Source organism: Doryrhamphus excisus, linkage group LG12 (assembly GCF_037039965.1).
Source record: "Doryrhamphus excisus strain RoL-2023G ecotype Guam linkage group LG12, RoL_Dexc_Guam_v1.1, whole genome shotgun sequence".
NCBI lineage: Eukaryota > Metazoa > Chordata > Actinopteri > Syngnathiformes > Syngnathidae > Doryrhamphus > Doryrhamphus excisus.
Window position 1 is genome coordinate 2,860,209 of NC_136368.1, and position 19,006 is coordinate 2,879,214.

General features: G+C 45.5%; 1 protein-coding gene across 2 annotated transcripts in view; it reads left to right on the forward strand.

The window, feature by feature from the left end:
- The first annotated feature begins 7,639 nt into the window (after positions 1 to 7,639).
- The window catches only part of kcnh7b (potassium channel, voltage gated eag related subfamily H, member 7b), a 33,191-nt gene continuing 21,824 nt past the window's right edge, over positions 7,640 to 19,006 (forward strand). The window contains exons 1-3 of one of the 2 annotated variants that reach the window (XM_058081855.2): positions 7,640 to 7,975; positions 8,147 to 8,377; positions 16,593 to 16,748. In XM_058081855.2, the coding sequence (XP_057937838.2) occupies positions 7,900 to 7,975; positions 8,147 to 8,377; positions 16,593 to 16,748 (463 nt within the window). In that variant the 5' untranslated portion in view covers positions 7,640 to 7,899. The remainder of the gene's footprint in view (positions 7,976 to 8,146; positions 8,378 to 16,592; positions 16,749 to 19,006) is intronic. The other variant, XM_058081856.2, reaches the window with a different exon arrangement.

The window sequence follows — 19,006 nt, forward strand, 5'->3', positions numbered from 1 at the left end:
CTTTTCACAGTCATCAGGCTACAAAGAGCTTTTTAGGCTGATGAAGAGTTTGTGTTTACCACCTGAAAGGTCCTAAATTTAGTGGAAAAACGGGAGCAAAGGGCGGAAGGAGTGTGAGTAAAATGAAAGATCATGTTGTTGATAGCAGCTATTTCAGTGCCCTCGCTCTCAACTCACCGTGACCCCAAGTGACCGGACGGCGATGCCGCGTGCACGCTCTCCTCCGGGGTAATTAGAGCTTCCTCATCTTTCCTTTGACATCAATAATTAAGAGGCCGCGTTTTATTTTTGAGGCATCACGGTCCTCTGATAAGGCCACGGTTGATCAAGTAGATCAGAGCGGGAAGAAGCACCAGGGGATTCTCATTAAGGAAATGCTTGCTCAGCAGCAATAAAGACGGACTTGCAACCGACCCTTGCATCATCATCATCACAACACGCTGGTGTTTTTTTCATCCTTTCCAAAATAGTCCAGGCCTATAAGTCACATGACAAGATCTGCTTACTTTGCACATTCAGCAAGGGTTGTCCTCCAGAGGCTCACTTTATGTCGTCGTGTCACTTTCCCGCAGAAGCCGCATGCAATCACGGAACTTAGTCTCTTCTGATCAGCTCTCGCCTCATTCATGCTCCCCGACTTCGTAATGTGCACTGACAAACGCCATCCAATGGAATATGGAAGATTATTGTCGAGATGCATAAGCGGCGTGCCGTCGCTGCTGAGTTTGGATGCGGTAAGACATTTCAAACTTCTCAAAGACATCCTGAGCCTCATGGAGGAAGATGGAGGTTCCCATTGGCTGTCTGTCAAGACACGGGACCACGCTGGGCCCAAATCAAGGTCGGTACCGGTGCCAAGTGCAGTCCCATAACCGTCAGACACCACAAAAAAGGAGCACCAAACACGGGACGTTGGAAGGTGGAAGAAAGTTTCCTTCTCCCTTAACGGTCCCGATGGCTTGACAAGGAGATGTTCTCCACAATCATTATCCTTCAATGGAACGATGGAGCTTCAGGTCGCACAGGGGCGTCAAACGGCAGCCATGCTATGTGGAGATGTTGCTTTTTTGGACCATCCTGCATCCTGGACAACATTTGGAGATGGATTTACAACAATGGACATGAGTTCCAACATTCCCACTAGCCTCCTGGGAACACCGGAATCACACATGCCCGAAGCCATCAATGATGCAGATATTGCAACATTTTATTTGGATTGCATTTCATTTTTTGTATCTTTTTGTTTTTTTAGCTATGATCCAAAACTAAACTGTAATGATTCTTTGAAAGAAATGGCTTTTTTGTCTCCCATTTCTTCCTTTGGCATTTTCATCTCTACTGAGAACCTTGAGATCCAAGAATGCCAAATGTCCGTTCTTCACAAGGCTAACATGTGCCTGAGGCGTTTACATAGCAATGATCATTAGACATCTATGGACGTTTACATAATATGCATCTTTGGCAAAGCATGCCACGCGAGCAGACTGAGATTCCATCCAGGATCTCCTGAATGTGAGGCAGATGTTCCACCATTGCGCCGATACGGTATCAATGATGATGGTATTTCACGGTTAGTGTCTTTCTGATGTTGAATTGCGATGAGAAATATCTAACAACAATTCAAGGTAGCCCACCGGGATGGCGTGAGCAGCTCGGCTTCGGAGGGGCGGGGGGGGGGGTTCCATCGGTTTCCATGGCAACGTATCACAAGGGGCCAACAGGAAGCAGCAGACGTGATGTCAAATACCAACATGTCGTGTCGGAGCACAAAGAGAAGAAAGGAAAGCAACGCAGACATTTGAGAGGAATGACCATGTGGATGCCGCTCATCGGCGTCGGCCGGCAGTCGGAGTGCGATTAATAAGCCTTTCTTTTCTTTCTAAACTGCACTTTTGTCCCAAGACTCACATTTCAGCAACAGAAGAAGACAAAAAGCACAGCGACATGTGAAGGTCACGGAGATGCTTCCAAACGTTGTGCTTTTCCACAGGCTTGGCTTTAATTGGCAGCATTTTAATTATTCATACCACTGATGTGTTACTCAGGGGGAAGGTTCACCGACGCTGCCCTCCGCACGGCGTCATGCATACATCATCAACACGCAGGCTTCCACCAGTCGCAGCGCCACTCCCAGTTAGACATTCCTCCCTATATGACCTATCACGTGACATGTCTTTGGCTTTGTATTTGGCTTTTATTTCTAAGCTCGTACTGATGCCAAGCAGGGGAAAGTCTCCGTCCAGGCTGCTCAGTACAATATGGCTACAGCAATAATAATAATAATAATAATAGTCAATAGTACAAGATGACTGACTTCACTTCTTTTTACACTGCAAAGAGGGTAAAATGATCATGCAAATGTTGACTACACACTCAAAAAAGCTTTTATGATGACTTGGCTTCATTCTGTCCGGAGTTGGACCAGAAGAGATTCATTCAGGATGCACGACCCCGCACGGGAAACGCAAGGTTTCTACATTAAGTGATGACAAGTGATGTCTCACCCTTTCAAAGGCACATCCTTCTATGGAGAACTTTTACACCCCATTCCATCATCCCGCATTACATTCTTTAGTGCTGAGTACGCAATATCCTTAATAACACTTTTATTGCAAATGTTGATCAGAAACTGGAAACTGGTTCATTGCGTCTAGACCCGACATTAAGAAGTGATTTGGCTGGATTCAATATTAATAAATGGAATATATACATTTAAAATCTTTGAAATACACTTTATGACATTATTAGAGCTCTTCAGACACTGTATAACACCCCTATATGCACCTTTAAGCAGAAAAGCGAGATATTCCTTGTTTTTTTTGCAGCTTTATACACTGGTGTTGGCCAATTGCAGTAGACAGAATAAGAATAAACAAGCCGTGGAAGACAGAAATAAAAGCCCTGGTCTAGCCGTGTCTCAGTTGGCACAGTGTTGCCTTGGGAACCTTAATCAGGAGTCGAGTGTCTGCTTCACCAGACTTTTACGGACAAGGCTTATTTTTTTATTCATTGAGTGAGATCTTGTAGCCATTTTTATGCTTCATTGGAGCCAAGGATGACTACAATTAGCTTAAATAACTTATGGTAGGCTGTATTGACCCACTAAATAGTAATTAATACTTCATTATTTCATTATTTTGGGGGGAAAAAGCCAATATAGCGAGGGAGCGACAATCAAACCACGATGTTCCCCATCTGCTGGTGGTCCCGGAAAACAACCCCACCAAAATGCAGAATCGACTGTAATGAGTTATGACTAGAACGCCAAGGGTGTGTAATCTATAAATAAAATGTGCCGGCGGCGGCGTTTCTTTGGCACTAATTCCACCCGCAGCAGATGAAGAAGAATGGCGGTCCCGCAGCTGGTGCCGGGCTCGGCCATGAATCAGCAGTCGGGCCAAAGCAGAGTGGAAAAGAAGGCCACAGAGCGGGGCGGGGTCACCGTCAGGAGGCAGCGCGGCTTATTTGCGGGTGGCAACATATGGCGGTCGCTTCCTAGAGACTGCGGCTTCACAGCTGTGGATCTCTGACCCCCGAGGACGGCCGCTAACGTGTTGCAAAGTGGCCACGTGAGCAGAACTATCTTCTGCTCTTTTCACATGGGACAAAGCATGACCTCTCCCAGATTAAATGGTATACTCCAATCACTAAGCCAAAATGTTTTTTCGCTCTATTTTTCCTCCCGGAGGGCAGATGGTGGGGAACGTGTACGCCGGCATATGGGCTGAGGCACAGCAGCAAAAGCAGCAATAGCACTCTAGTGTTTTACGCTGCTGGATTATTGTGTGAGAACAGCCCGTAATGGACAATAAGTAAGCCCTACGTGTGTCCGCCGACATGCAGCCTGCATGGGCCGGCGGACGGGTGAAAGACACAGGCGACAGACAGACAGACGGGCTGAGCGACTGTCGTGAGACCGGGATTAGACCTCGCGCTGTTTGCCGCTGCGGCTGCTGCTGCTGTTTTTCAAATTGCTCTAGATTCCCAGAGATTATGTGCGGTGAATGAATGACTGAGTGAATGAATGAGATCCTTTTCAAAACAAACATACAGTAAGCCTGAAAGTCAGCCCGGTGCGTTCAAGTACACTGGAGACTTCAAGCAAACGTCCGTTGCTCATCATCCACAAACACACGCGTCCTTCTCTTTGGTGTGCATTCGAAAGATATAAAAACAGATAAAAAAAGATGGTGGTTTGGTGGTTTTCCATCCATGCTGTGAGGTTCATGCTAACATGTCGTCCTTCCTTCCTGGGTGCATTGATGTCACATGGCAACATAGAAAGGAAGGCTATGTAGCTAGCCAAGCTAGACGCTAGCCTGTGGCCAGGTGTCGCTACGACAAGACAAAGCGTGTGTGTCACGTCTCACGTAAGAATCGCAGATGATAGGCGACATTCCAAAAAATTTGACTTTTCCTATAAAGGTAAGGTGGGAATCTTTCCTGGGATGCAAGTACAAAAGGAGCTAGCTAGCAACAAGCGTCATGGGAAATACCTTTTGACGCTAAGCCCTAACCAAAAACAGTCTTCCATTTCCATAAGTGACTCGTATATTAACCAAGCTACAGCCATATTGTTATTGTAGCAGCTAGCATGAAAAAATATTTTTTATCTTGCATCACTAATTAGCGCGCAGACCTCACAGCTAGAAGACCAGGGTTCAATTCCACCCTCAGTTTGCATGTTCTCCCCGTGCATGCGTGGGTTTTCTCCGGGTACTCCGGTTTCGTACCACATTCCAAAAACATGCTAGGTTAATTGGCGACTCCAAATTGTCCATAGGTATGAATGTGAGTGTGAATGGTTGTTTGTCTATATGTGCCCTGTGATTGGCTGGCCACCAGTCCAGGGTGTACCCCGCCTCTTGCCTGAAGACAGCTGGGATAGGCTCCAGCAACCCCCGCGACCCTCGTGAGGAAAAGCGGTAGAAAATGAATGAATGAATGAATAACTAATTGCTAGTCTCAGCGTCATTCCCAGACGGAAGCGTGGATAGCTAGCTCTCCATTTGGTTACAAATAGTCAACAAGATGCTGGTTCGCCATCAGCATTATTTACCTGAGGACCGGAGCACATTCATGGATTCATGGAGTCATGGTACAATTCCCACTTCCGAGCAGGAAGCGAGGAGGAAGGAGTAGGACGAGTCATTGGCAGGTTATCAATACACCTTTTGGCCATAAGTCTGAATGCTCTTAGAACATCAGCATCACCTTGGGACTTTTTCTAGGTTTCGTTTGGTAGTCCAGTACTCATCACATGGCCGATTCCAAAGTCCTGTCCTCTTTTCTGTAGCACCATCTCAGATAGAAGAGCTAAACTCGTGCAGCATGTGGCGCCTCAAGAAGCAAAAAGCAAACGGAGCAAACATTCCAAATGGGAAGTGGAAACATGCTGTGCTAGACAAAAAATACAAAAATAAGCTTAGTTGCAAGCAAGGACACAAAAGTCAGCAACCGCGCTGGACTAAGTGGACAAGATGTGTTTACCGACTCTCCATGGGGGGTTGGCTCTCAGCAAACATCACACACACACACACACACACACACACTCCCTCACGCATCGGCATGCCGGCCTCAACCAGTCAGCATATCTGCCGGCCTGAATCAAGCATGGATGCCACGCACGACCATGATACCCCCCCACCTTGGTCACATTATCTTCAACAACTGTCCAATCAACAATGAACAACAACGATACTCCCCATGTTATCTTAGGAGTTAGCTTGAACACAGATACAGCAGATACTGGAGTGAACAACAACAACAAGATCGATCAACAACATTATACCGTTTCCTTTCATGACTTTCTATTCATTCAAGATGTTTCCCGTGCGTTTCTCTGGGACCTCATGGTGGGACGTCATCAGGCTCGCTAGCGATAATAATCAGCCCGATATCAGCATAAAAATGCAATATCAGTTGATATCGGTATCGGCTGATATCGACATCGGCTGATATTCAGACTTGGAAAATATCGGCATATTGATTTCCGGCATTTAAAAAAAAGCCAATATCGGACATCCCTAGTTCTCCAACTCCTCACTGTAGTACCTCCAGTCAGGGGTCGGTGTGCCACGAGTTCAGGTCCAGTGTTGAGTGGCATCTCGGCTGTCTCACCATGTGACTCCCACGGAACCAATACCTTGGGCCTCCAACTAGGTGTCTGGTGGAGCAGGCAGGCGTGCTGGTGTGGAGTCTGAGGTGGAGCTGGTGGGAATTGTGAGGAGGGAGGCCCTGAGGCCTGGGAGTTCTGCCAAAAAACCTTCTTCCTGTGTTTGCCGGGCTGCCAGAGACCCCCCCCCCCCCATCAGGGCCAGCATTCTTCCACCAGGCTTTGAAGGTGTCTCCCGTGCTGATTCTGGAGCTGCTGCCTTTTTCGGTTTGCAATCCTTTGTTTCTGACTAGCCATCCTACGTCTGACACCAACTGTGGTACGGTCCAGTCAGATTCAGACCACATCAGAGGTGAGTGCTCAAGTGCTGTTTATTGCCCCAATCTTAAAGTGTAAAACAGCAAATATTTCACATGATTTCATTTACTTTCTGCCCCCACTGGGGGACAAACATACGTACATATACTGTCTACCAGTATTAATATCTGTGGAATAGGAAGGAAAATAAATCAGTCAGACTGATTAGCATGTCTTTCCCAGTCCCTGGCGTGTCTGAGTGACAGGAAGAAAAGCCAACCCTCCACTCAGACAAGCCATCTTATGGGAACCGTGGAAATGTTTGTAGTCAATCCCTGTGCCAAAATGATCCATATGATGATTGAGGTGATGTAGTTTTGGTGTAAGTACAGGAAATCATGCATTCTTACGGGAAATACTCTAAAGATTGAGCTCAATATCGCAATCAAACTGCGTTATTTATCTATAAATCCTTTAAGCAATGTACTTGTATGCTGCAATAAACACCCCCCCCCCCCAGCTGTGGATCAGCTGAGAAATAACATTAATTTGTGCGTGTCCAGGTATGTGCATGTACACGGCTCTACATCTTCACTTCAAAAAGAAAAAGAATAGAATAAGAATAGAGGTCCTGTTTCACTAGCTCTTCTCGGCATTTCAGCACCAGGGACAGTTCCCCAGCCGACCCACACACTCCTTTCCCAAAAGAGCAGTTGGACGATGGGAAGAATGTACGCTAACCAAGCTGGATCCTCAGGAGCTTCTAAGTGGAGCTTCGACATGATGCAAAAAGAAGAAATGGGAGTGAAATGGCTGTGCTCTTCAACTTTTCATCAACAGCCTACTTCACTTGAATTCCTTTTGCATTTCCAAGCTCTTCTAAGAACCTCCTTAAGATTCTTAGCATCGTTCAGCTGCTCTTAGCATTTGGATGCTAAAGAGGATTGTATGGATGCTATATGCTAGATTCCTTATGGATACACACACGCATCAAATATGAATCCAACCATAAGTCCAAATGCGTGTTGTTGATTTGGGGAGGGGGGGGGGCATATCCAGTAGCAGTTCATCCCGTGTCGGCACAAGGGGGAGTCGTCCGTGCAAGGAGAGGTGGAGGCAACTAAGCCCCCCCCCGGGAGAGACGTCACCAGGCTGGGGCGCATCATCGACCAGTGTCCGCTAACGTGCGCCCACACTCCGCCGCCGAGGACGTCAGGATCGCTTTCTTCTCCCCCCTCCCTACCCCCCACCCCCTAAATGCGAGATGCTTGGCCAAATGAAATTAAGTCGAGTGAAGCTGCTCGTGTGCGCGCGTCTCGGAGAGGAAACGTTCACCTGCTCCTGCATCCAAGCGGGAAGATAAAGCGAGCGGGAAGGTCGTGGAACGTGCGGGAGGCTGCGTGCGTGGAGCATGCTTCCGGAAGAAGGGAGCATCTCGTACCGGCAACATCTCCAAGTTTTGTCGGCGTGATATTTTGCGTGTCAACATGCCTGTCAGAAGAGGACACGTCGCCCCACAGAACACATTTCTTGGAATCATTATCCGGAAATTCGAGGGTCAGAGTAAGTATTTTTTGTACAATGTAAGATTTGAGATGTTTTGGTGCGAATGTGTGCTAAAGTAGCAGCTTGGCAGCTTTGACTTATTTATTTATTTATTTATTTATTAATTTCCCAAGCCGCTCCAAGGTCAGATGAAGCACGGCAGCGCTCACCTTTCTTTCTGCCCCGCAGACCGCAAATTTGTCATAGCCAACGCCAGAGTGGAGAACTGTGCCGTCATTTACTGCAACGATGGCTTCTGCGAGATGACCGGCTTCTCCAGACCGGACATCATGCAGAAGCCCTGCACCTGCGACTTCCTCCACGGCGACCACACGGACAAGGAGGCCATCGAGCAGGTGGCCCAGGCCGTGCAGGGGTCAGAGGAGCGCAAGGTGGAGATCACCTACTACCGCAAGGATGGTGAGTCAGTGACCTTTGCTTGGCTGGCATGCAACCCAAGAGAGGGTAATAAGAGGCAGGCATCACCCCTGCTAGCGTGACCTGATATTGCTGCTGTTAGCCCGTATCGCTTACTCTCACCCCGAACCCAAACATTAGTCATGACGTCCCAGGCAACATCGATATCACGTCTGCGGGCCACACTGAACTTTATCTCCGGCGGCCACAACATTAGGTACACCACTCAACCACAGCAATGCTGACTTTGGCTTCATTATCCTTTAGCTACGACAATGATGACAATAAATGCATTTCCAACATAATCCCTACAGCACATGTAAACTAGACATCTTCTTTTTGTGCCCACCTGGAGGTAATAAGGATGAGTCCTATAATGAAATATCATGGCATGACTACTACCAGGAGAACCAGAGTATAGAGGGGGAGGAGGCATCTGCTGTGGCCCAGGAAGGTGCACTGTATTCGGGCACACGTTCCGAGCAGACACTGTGACACACAGAAGTCTCTGGCAAACATTTTGTACTTTTCAAGCGTTTCAGGTAGCTGATAATGTTTTGGATATGTTGATTGTGCAGTTGTACTGCATTGACGCAGTATTTCTACACACATATGGTCGGGGTGTCATCAAGCGGGATGATGTTTGTAAGTTGGCAGTTGGCAATGACGGCTGCTGTGTGTGAATGGTAGTACTACAGTACTATGGTAGTACTCCACATTTGAAGGTTCAAAGGTTATGTTTGCTTCTTCAATCCGAGGCTCCAGCCAAATATCATGACATGACTACTACCAGGAGAACCAGAGTATAGAGGGGGAGGAGGCATCTGCTGTGGCCCAGGAAGGTGCACTGTATTCGGGCACACGCTCCGAGCAGACGCTTTGACACACGGAGGTCTCCGGCAAACCTTTTGTACTTTTCATGCGTTTCAGGTAGCCGATAAGGTTTTGGACAAGTTGATTGTGCAGTTGTACTGCATTGAAGCAGTATTTCTACACACATATGGTTGGGGTGTCATCAAGCGGGATGTTTTTTTTTAACGTAGGCTCTTACTTTGCAACCACCGCATCGAGCGCCACGCAGTTGGCAATGACGGCTGTTGTGTGTGAATGGTAGTACTACAGTACAATGGTAGTACTCCACATTTCAAAGGTTATGTTTGCTAATTCATGTTTGCTGTCATTAGACTTGTTGTAAAGGCAGAAGCAAACAGTTGAGTTAAACGTGCGCTAATTGTCCTCGTCCGTGAGGCGTTTGAATGCATGGGTGCTTTCAGCAAGCGCACACAGTAGCTTTATTAGCGCGGGGATCAGATGACTAATCTGGAGTATTGCTGTGCATTTGATGGCTGCATCTCTGGCAGCTTTGCGTCCAAAGGGCCTGGCTTCATGCGAAGGCATTTTGGCGCTGCTCGTCATCCATGAATGACAGCAATCCCGAGTCAGAGCGAATTAACGTGGCACAAATCCGCAGATTGGCCACCTCCTGGCGCGCTCTCTCACATGAGCTTTTTGTGGTCCACGTGCTTTTTCATTTGTTCTCCCGATACTGCACTTTTTTACGTTGTGTAACATTTGATGTCATCTTCCACAGCCAGATGATGAATGTTTAATTGTGAGTTTGATGAGATTCTAGGCCACGGATGCATGTTTCATCTACCATCAGCCGCCACCAGCCTCCCCTCGCCGCTGTTCTTGTTAATCGGGAGGAAATGGAGAGAAAGTAGAAATAGATTGGGACTTTAGGGCTTCTCGGTGAAGGCATGAACGACTCACTTTTTGACAAAGGGAACTTTCAGCCGGCCTCCATCGTCCGTGCATGAGCTCCATCTTAACATCATGCGCCCATGAGCGGGGAGGATAAGCGCTGGAGATCCACCCTCTGTCGCTTCACAGTGCTCAGCTTGAAGACACATCTGGTAATACTCCAGGAGCAGTTGAGACGTGTGCTCATGAATAAAGATGGCGTGCATGCCTGACAACGAGCGGCTTTACAGAGAAAATGCACGAGAAGAGCCCGTGTGGGGAATGAAAGATTCATAGCATCCCCATTGATTGCTGCCATGTTTGCGCTGGTGAGCCTATTTCTGACAATCGGCTCTCCTTCGGATCGCTTCATCTCGCTCATTGAAGCCTCACACAACGAGCGCCGCATGTAACGCTTCTGAACGCCAACAGAGGGCTGACCTTCACCAAGGTCGAGTTGTTAACAAACATGAACAAAAACAGAGAAGTGCTGTATTTATGCTTCATAATGTTATGAATGGCTGCCTTTCCCATTCTGGGATGGAATCATCCATTCAATTGGAAGGACAGACGGTACTCTCAGACAACGGCATCATCCAAATATGCCATCATAACATACACAATGTGCACAATTAGTATCCAGTCTCTCCTAAAATACCTGATGGCGCTGCAGCTGTTTTTAATAACATTGCATCATCTTGTTATTCACACATATGTTACTGTAGTCGGCCATTTTCAGGTATTCTTCCTACTTCTTATTCCACCAAACTCTTCCCACATTTAGTGTAGTTTCATATGTTCCTATTAACAATGAATGGGCAATTGAAATGGTGTCCTCTGCTGTTGAAAAGTCACTTAAAATTTCCCATTACCGAATCACTTTGTGGCTTGGTTGATAAAGTGTGTGCTTTCCCCCACCCAAAGGGACCGACCGGGTTCAACTCCCGCTTCTGCTTTCATCATGTTGTATACAAGTCACTGTCCTGGTTGGTTCAATTCCTGATTTCAGCTCAAACTACCAATTTACTCCTCCATTCATTGTACGTTTTAGCATATTTCCACAGCGTTTCAGTCCAGCTTCAGCTGCTGAACAGCTCCCGTGTTGATTCTAAATTTTGATTTTCACATCTTTTTGAAGCGTTTCAGTTTCACTTCGGCTCTTCAGCATTTATACGCAATGTCTGCTGACATCTAGTTGTTTATGAATTTGTTCAAGTGTTCCTGGTAACGTGAGCCCTAAAAAGACAAAATATGCTTTACAGTTGCTCCTTTTTTATGGCACTACATTTGCTTCCAGACACGTGAATTTCCACAAATTAGTATTCAATGTTAATAAACTGAATACTTTCATAGTTCGACCAGTCCAGGGTGTACGCTGGATGGATAAATGGATGGATGGACATTGCTCAGGCTACAGGATCACCACAGAGACATAACCGACTAGCTAACACGTCTCATACATTACCAATACATAGTGACCACAGTATCACCAATGTGACATTTGTGCCATGGACCCAAACAACCTGTCATGGGCCCCTCCAAACCTTCATGAAGAATAGAGGGGGAGGAACCACCTGCTGTGGCCCAGCAAGGTGCACTGTATTCGGGCACAGAGATCTTTAGCAAACCTTTTACACCTTTCCATGTTTCTTTCCTTTCATCGTGAAGCATTTGGTCCAACATCCTTCCTCTAAAAGTGAATGTAAAAAGTCACAGACGTCACAGACAAGGAGCGTTTGAATCGCTGAGAAGAAAGCAGGTGATGTAGACGTTCCATGGTGACGACACAGACGCTCTTCTGCCGTGTTTTCAGGTCAGATGTTTGAGCGTACGGGCTTGCGCTTCTTTGTGTTTTTCATCTGTGGGGAATCCCAGGGAACAAAGTCACGTCAGGGTTTGAAAGAGCGATGTGATATCAGCGCAACAAAGCCTGCCTTCTTCTCAATGAGGCGGCAAAATGTTAAGCTGCTGATGCTCCCAAATAAAAGTAACACAGGGCGCCTTGGAGGCAAGGCAAAGGGATGTGACATTTTGCTTTCACCTGTGGACCAGCAAGAAAACATGTAGATTTCTTGCATAAATGCTTTCCCTCCGTGGCTCTATGAAGCGATCCAGTTGCAGCGGCTGTAATAATACTTGCTAGCAGACGGAGTTTGAACAAAAGGAAGCTGACACCGAGGAGCGAGAGAAGTGAAATGGATAATGACTACATAACAGCCGCAGCTTAGCTAAGTGTGCTGAATGATGGGGGACATGTGGCATGCCTGGGTGCCGGCTTTCATTGGTGACTTCCCACGGAGGGGCTCCACTCGGGGGCGAGAGGACACACACAATCACATAAAAAAACACAAACGGGTACACACACACACACAAGGTGTGCTGCAGGACACTTGGGTGAATAACCTCCAAAAAGAGCACATCAATTTTTCATTCCCTTCGGCCCTCTTTGGTGTCTCCCAGGATGAGATGTTGCACAATCGGCTGTTTTCACCAACTTAGCCAAATGAATGCGTCCAAGTCGAGATAATTTGGAGTCGCCAATTAACCTAGCATGTTTTTGGAATGTGGGAGGAAACCGGAGTCCCCGGAGAACATGAGGCATGCGTGCTAACCACTTGTGCGCCGTGCAGCCCCAAAAGAGAAATGTTTCCGGATTTTTTAAGTATTTATCTTTTGTTCTGTGTGGGTGGAGGCGGGGCTGCGAGCATACACACACAGAGTGCAGAAAACATAGTGAACATAGTAGAAATTAAATGAGAAGATTGCAATATTCATTCATTCATTTTCTACCGCGAGGGGGTGCTGGAGTCTATCCCAGCTGTCTTCGGGCGAGAGGCGGGGTACACCCTGGACTGGTTGCCAGCCAATCACAGGGCACATATAGACAAACAACCATTCACACTCACATTCAAGAGAAATGTTTCTGGATTTTTTTAAGTATTTATCTCTTGTTCTGGGTGGGTGGAGGCGGGGCTGCGAGTATACACACACAGAGTGCAGAAAAGAGTGAACATAGTAGAAATTAAATAAGAAGATCGCAATATATTTTTCATATTTTGTCTCAATAGTAACGTAAGAACGTGGTTTAGTTCTCGTAGACCCAATCTGGAGTACGATCTGGTCTGGTGACACCCCGATTCATTCAAGCCTTGCTATTCTGTACCATGTGTGCCCATGAGGAGGAGGAAGTTTGTTGGCAGACGGAAGGAACGAGCAGCCGGAGCTTTGAGCCGTCCAACAATGAAGGTCCTGTTATTTTATTTGATTGGTTTGGAATCATCCCCCACAGTTATTTTCATCTCCTGGGATGCTCGTATCGGAGGCACTGTAGTTATCTAATATTCCTCTTCATGCCATCTGTCTTTCTTCTCCTAATCAGTTGCGAGGAGTGTTAGAATCCACGACTGTCAGGCTGCCAACCTTGCTGCTAAATTAAGCAGAATAAAAGATCAGGATTGAATAAACTCAACGTGGATTGAGGTGCAAGTTGTCCCCCAGACGCCGGCGCTGACACTGATTTGAGCTGCAAGCGCTGTAGATATCGCCACCGGGCACAAAGACAGGAAGCTTGCAAGGCCGCCCCCTATTGCACGGCTGGGGAACTTTGTTTTGTTTTTCAACAACATTGTTTTTCTACCTGAAGCCCTTCAGCAGATTCATAGGAGAATAAAATCCATCCTAAAGGGGTGGGGGGTATAAATGTACGATCTGGTCACACTTAGCAAACACGCTGAAGGGAATTCCAGACGTGCCGCTTCGCTCAGGAACGAACTCATGTGTGAGTCAGCGTCTAAAAGATCCCTTGATTTAAGGCTTTGAATAATTGATGATGGAAATAGAATCAACATTAATGAAATGTCCATCAGCAAAAGAAAAGGCAGCCACTTCCCATATGAACCCCTCCCTGTGCGCTCACACGAGAGGGGGCGTTTGACGTCATGTCATTCTACTTCCAAGTCAAGCCCTGCCAGCCTGTATATTTTACTACAAAATAGTACCTTATCTTTATGGCGCATTATGAGTAGTTCCCAAAGGACTATGAGTGCTAAAAGCAACCCTGTCACCACCAATAGAGCGACGGACGACTGTTGGAATGCCATCCCTTCGTCTCCGCCTTCCTGCCTCCTTGCAAAAACACACACGGAAGCTAAAATAGCTCCGATAAGAGATCATTTGAAAAGATGCTCCAATGAGGCCAGATTACCCATACTGTGCGGGTAAACAAATCAAGCACTCCTTTTCCCTCCTGCCTGTGAAGTTAACGTCCCCTGAGTTCACTTGTAAACAAACATTCACTTTCCCAGGAAGACATTTTGTGTCCTCGTTGTACCACCGCTCTGTGATGAGCGGGAAAAAAAACCCAAGGAGCACACAAAACACCTCATCAGCCACCTGAGGCGTTTAAAAAGTGCAAAAGGTTTGCAAGAGACCTCCATGGCGTCACAGCGGCTGCTCAGGGGCTGTGCCCGAATACGGTGCACCTTGCTGGGCCACAGCAGGTGGCTCCTCCCCCTCTATACTCTGGTTCTCCTGGCAGTAGTCATGTCATGATATTTGGCTGGAGCCTCGGATTGACTTGAGCCTGTGCTTGTGGGATGACCTTGGGATGACCTTGTCTGTGAGCCGCCAGCACCGTTTAGTACTCAATCTAACAGCAGCCCATGCAGGGCTTCAATCCAATCAAGAGCAACTCCAAAAAGCCTTCACAAAAGGAACATATAGCATGTCATTATGTATTTACAGTACTACTAATAATATTTCATATCATTTTTTTATTTGTGATGGTGTCAAATAATAACAATAATAGTATTAAAGATACATTTAAAATCATAAAATATGTAATAATAATTATTATTATTTATTTTATTGTTATTATAATTTCACACCATCAGCATGACACCATAATTAGAGGCATAAAAACATTAAATAATAAGAGTAATAGAATAATTCTAATTTTTATTTGTATTTATTATTAATAGTAGTAGTGACAGCAGGATTTCAGCCTTCTTTCTCTTTGAAGCATTTTGGCAGGGATGACATTCAGCAGGACACCAGATGAGTGGGGCCCCCCCACGGCTAAGCCTTTCAGCGGGGCCCTTCTTTCCTCTTCTGAAATGAAAATACCTTTTCATTTTGCCAGCGCAGGCTTGTGTAGCATGGTCCCGCCATTGGGATGCAATTATGCTGAAGGTCAGGAGACTGATGCAATACCTCAGCCGGCAAACATCAAGCATGACTTCAAACATCACGCTCTTGCGGGCAGGATGACGGTAATAGAAATACCTCCTCACCCTTGAAACATCTCCACATGGACGTCTGCCGTTTGACGCCCCTGCGCGACCTGAAGCTGCGTCGTTCTATTGAAGGATGATGGTGGAGAACATCTCAGGTGGGAACCATCAGGACCGTTGGGGGAGAAGAGAACTTTCTTCCACATCTCAACGTCCCATGTTTGGTGCGTGTGGTCTCCTTAACATCCAACAGTACAAAATGTACCTTCTTGACATTCTGCTCCTAACATTTTAAGGAGGCATGTATTCGGTGTGTGATATTACAGTATCTATTGTACTTTTTCTGCAGGAGCATAAAAGCCAATAAGTCGCCATGACGACAGGCGCCGGCCTGTGTTTATATACAGCCAATCAGACGCAGCGATGGGTGAGAGTAAGGGAAGAGCGAGATGAGCCTTGACATCACATCATCATATTGGCACTGAGGACATCACTACTGGGAGTTTTCAGCACAGAAATGTGCCGTGTAGCAGCAGAGCCGGCTTGCTATATTTAGTCAGACGGCGAGTCGACTGCTAATGAAGGCTACTGGCAGGGTGTGTGCGGAGCCCTGAGGAGATGACAAGAACACTGGTCATAAACACTGGTAATGTGGAAAGCACAGGCAGTCAGCTACAGCGGTGAGCCGCCTGGTTTGGCTTATAAAGAAAGGTCGGATAAATAAGTCTTATTGTTTAGGTGAGCGCGTGTGGAGGCGTGGCTGGCCTGCTGCGCTACAACTTGTGAATTGAGGATATTTCTGGGTTCAGGACTAAGATTAGACGCAGGATGCTTTTCTGCTCTGCTGCCTGGCGTGACGCTCATCCGTGGTGATTGCTCCTCTCAGCTAAATGGAACGCTGTAAATTGGCTCCGATCCCTGATAATCAATTCTATTCTGCTGCACAACATGCTGCCTTGGGAGTGCGTTTCTCTGTCTCTGTAGTATGTATGCAGTGTGTACTGCATATCTACTCTATATGTGTATGTACTGTATACTATATGTATGTTTGTAAATGGTGGATGAAATGATGAACAGGCTTTAACCCCTGGGGGGTTAGTGCTGCCGTTTCACGTGTTCTGACATGCATGCATTGACCTTTACAGCAGATCAACTTCTCCTCAGATGGATTTTTTTTTTTTTTTTTAACCAAAGCATACGGCATAATCATCAGGCGTTTGATTAGTGTTTTATTCTCCTTCTAGGCTCAGACTTCCAGTGTAATATTCACATCATCCCCGTGAAGAATGAGGAAGGAGTTGTGATGATGTTCATCCTGAATTTCGATTACGTTTTGGACGAGGGAAGTGACAACTCCACAGAGAAGATAAGCCCCGCCTCTCCCACCAAGTCTGATCCAAGTGAGTATGCAACTAAAGGCTTGTTGTTTGAGGGAGAAGAGTTTTATTCACCATCACTTAAATAGTGGCGATCCATCCACTTCAATACATTCAATCCACTTATAATAATTTTTCAAAAAATGTTCCAAAGAGGTGAGATTACCCGTACTGTGCAGGTGAGCAAAGGGAGCGCTCCTTTTTTTCTCATGCCTCCTGTCGGTAGCCTGTGCAATGTGATGTAAACAAAGAATAAAAGGGGTGTAAAGGTGACTATAGGGGTGTTATTTCATGTCTAGAGGACTCTGACAATGGTAAAAAAAAATATTAAGGAGTCATGAACTGATTTTCTATGCCATAACTATGAAAATATTGAGTTTATAGACAAGGAAATGCACTTATCAGACCAATTAACCACCAAAAACAAGTCACAAAAAGCTTGGACTTTCCTGAAATACTGAAAGATGGTGAAGACACCATCCCCGAAGTCTAGCAAAAAAGGTCTCAAAAAGCAAAAAAAAACAAACTTGTGTGATATGCTGACATATAATGTGATTATGTACAACTTCAGGTGTCACTAATGGTGTATTGCTACATTGCTACATTGCTATTTGCTACATTGCATTCACTTCCGTGCAGCAAAGAATGGACTGTTCACGGTCCGCCCAATGTTAGCTGAGATTGGCTCCAGCTCCTATACAACTTTGTAAATATTTCATATTTTCAAACTAGAAAAGCACTCAGAGAGTGCAGACCTCCCTGCCAAGCACCGTACATATTAACTTTAGCATGCTAACACCTAATGTCATAAGTGTTTTGTATAATAATCTACCTTTGAAAGCAGCTAAAATTGCTATAATGCTAATGTTACCATGCTAGAAATGTTAACATGCCAACATTAGTTTGCTAACACCTAGCATAACAGTGCTAAGTGTCTGTGTATGCGTCTACCTATAAAAGCGGCTAGAAATGCTGCTATGCTATGTTAGTGTGCTACCAATGCTAATGTGTTAATGTTAGCATGCTAAGGCCTTGCATAATAGTATAAAAATACTATGAAAATTGATAAAAATGATACCAAAAAATCTATGAAAATCCTAATGCTAACACGTTAATGTGCATGTTGACATAGTATTATTAACATGCTAACAGCTAGCATGATAGTGCTCAGTGTTTATATACTGGATGCGTCTAACTATGAAAATAACTAAAAATAATAGTATGTTAACGTTAGCATGCTAGCAATGATAATATGATAACTTTAGCATGCTAACACCTAGAATTTTTTTTACTTTGGAACGGTCTGAACGGTTGAGAAATGTTGTCATAGTACTTTAAGGGAAAAGGATGAATTTTGGGACAATTTAAAATTTTGGATCACCCCCGAAATGTTATCATTTCTTCCGTATCACATTTCCGACAATTCCTGAAAATTTCAACCAAATCCGTTCAGACCTTTTGAAGTTATTTTGAACACAAACAGATACACGCCGTCAAAATAATCTCCAAAAAGCAAAATAAAAAATGAGCTAAGGTGATTTATTGATTGATTAAAAAGCCACACATTATCACTCTGTGTTTTTGTTAGCAGTAAAAGCAATGCTGCTGTCCAAAATGCATGAATGATTCATAAATCTCTCCATTATTTAGCTTGTTTGGAAAACGAACGGCATGGCAGGAAATAATGCTCTTCTGGAAAGAAATGTTGTCTTTTCAGAGAGGATCTCCTTATCTTTGTCTGATTTGGATGAATGTCAGGAGGTTTAAATATCAATGAGTCACTCCTGCGTCTCCTCTCTGACTGATGCTCAGCTCTTCGTTCAGCCTCAATTCCTCTGGCATTCATTTCAAGCTGTGCTATGCGAACGTAAACATGCATCAGCGTGTGTGTGTGTGTGTGTGTGCGTGTGTGTGTGTGTGCAAAGCAAACGTGTCTAATCTCATTTGATTGCTTGTGAGCACGCTTGTGCAAGGGATCTGTGGCTAGATGGGCCAGCTTGTGATGCGATATGATGTGTTTATATTGCACTGAAGTTGCGTTTGGAGTCGCATATTAACATTGTTCACCGACATTACAATCACTTTTGGTATGACGTGGATTCCGGCTGCTGCGTATGGCCATCTTGAATATGCATATGAACACTGGTAACACTGGGAATACAAGAAGCCACTCGGCCGTTAATGGTCTTCATATATTCATCGGTCACTTATTAACTGTACACATAGACTTTCACATCGATTTTCACTGTTTTATAATAAAGGCTTGATGTTAAATACAGAAT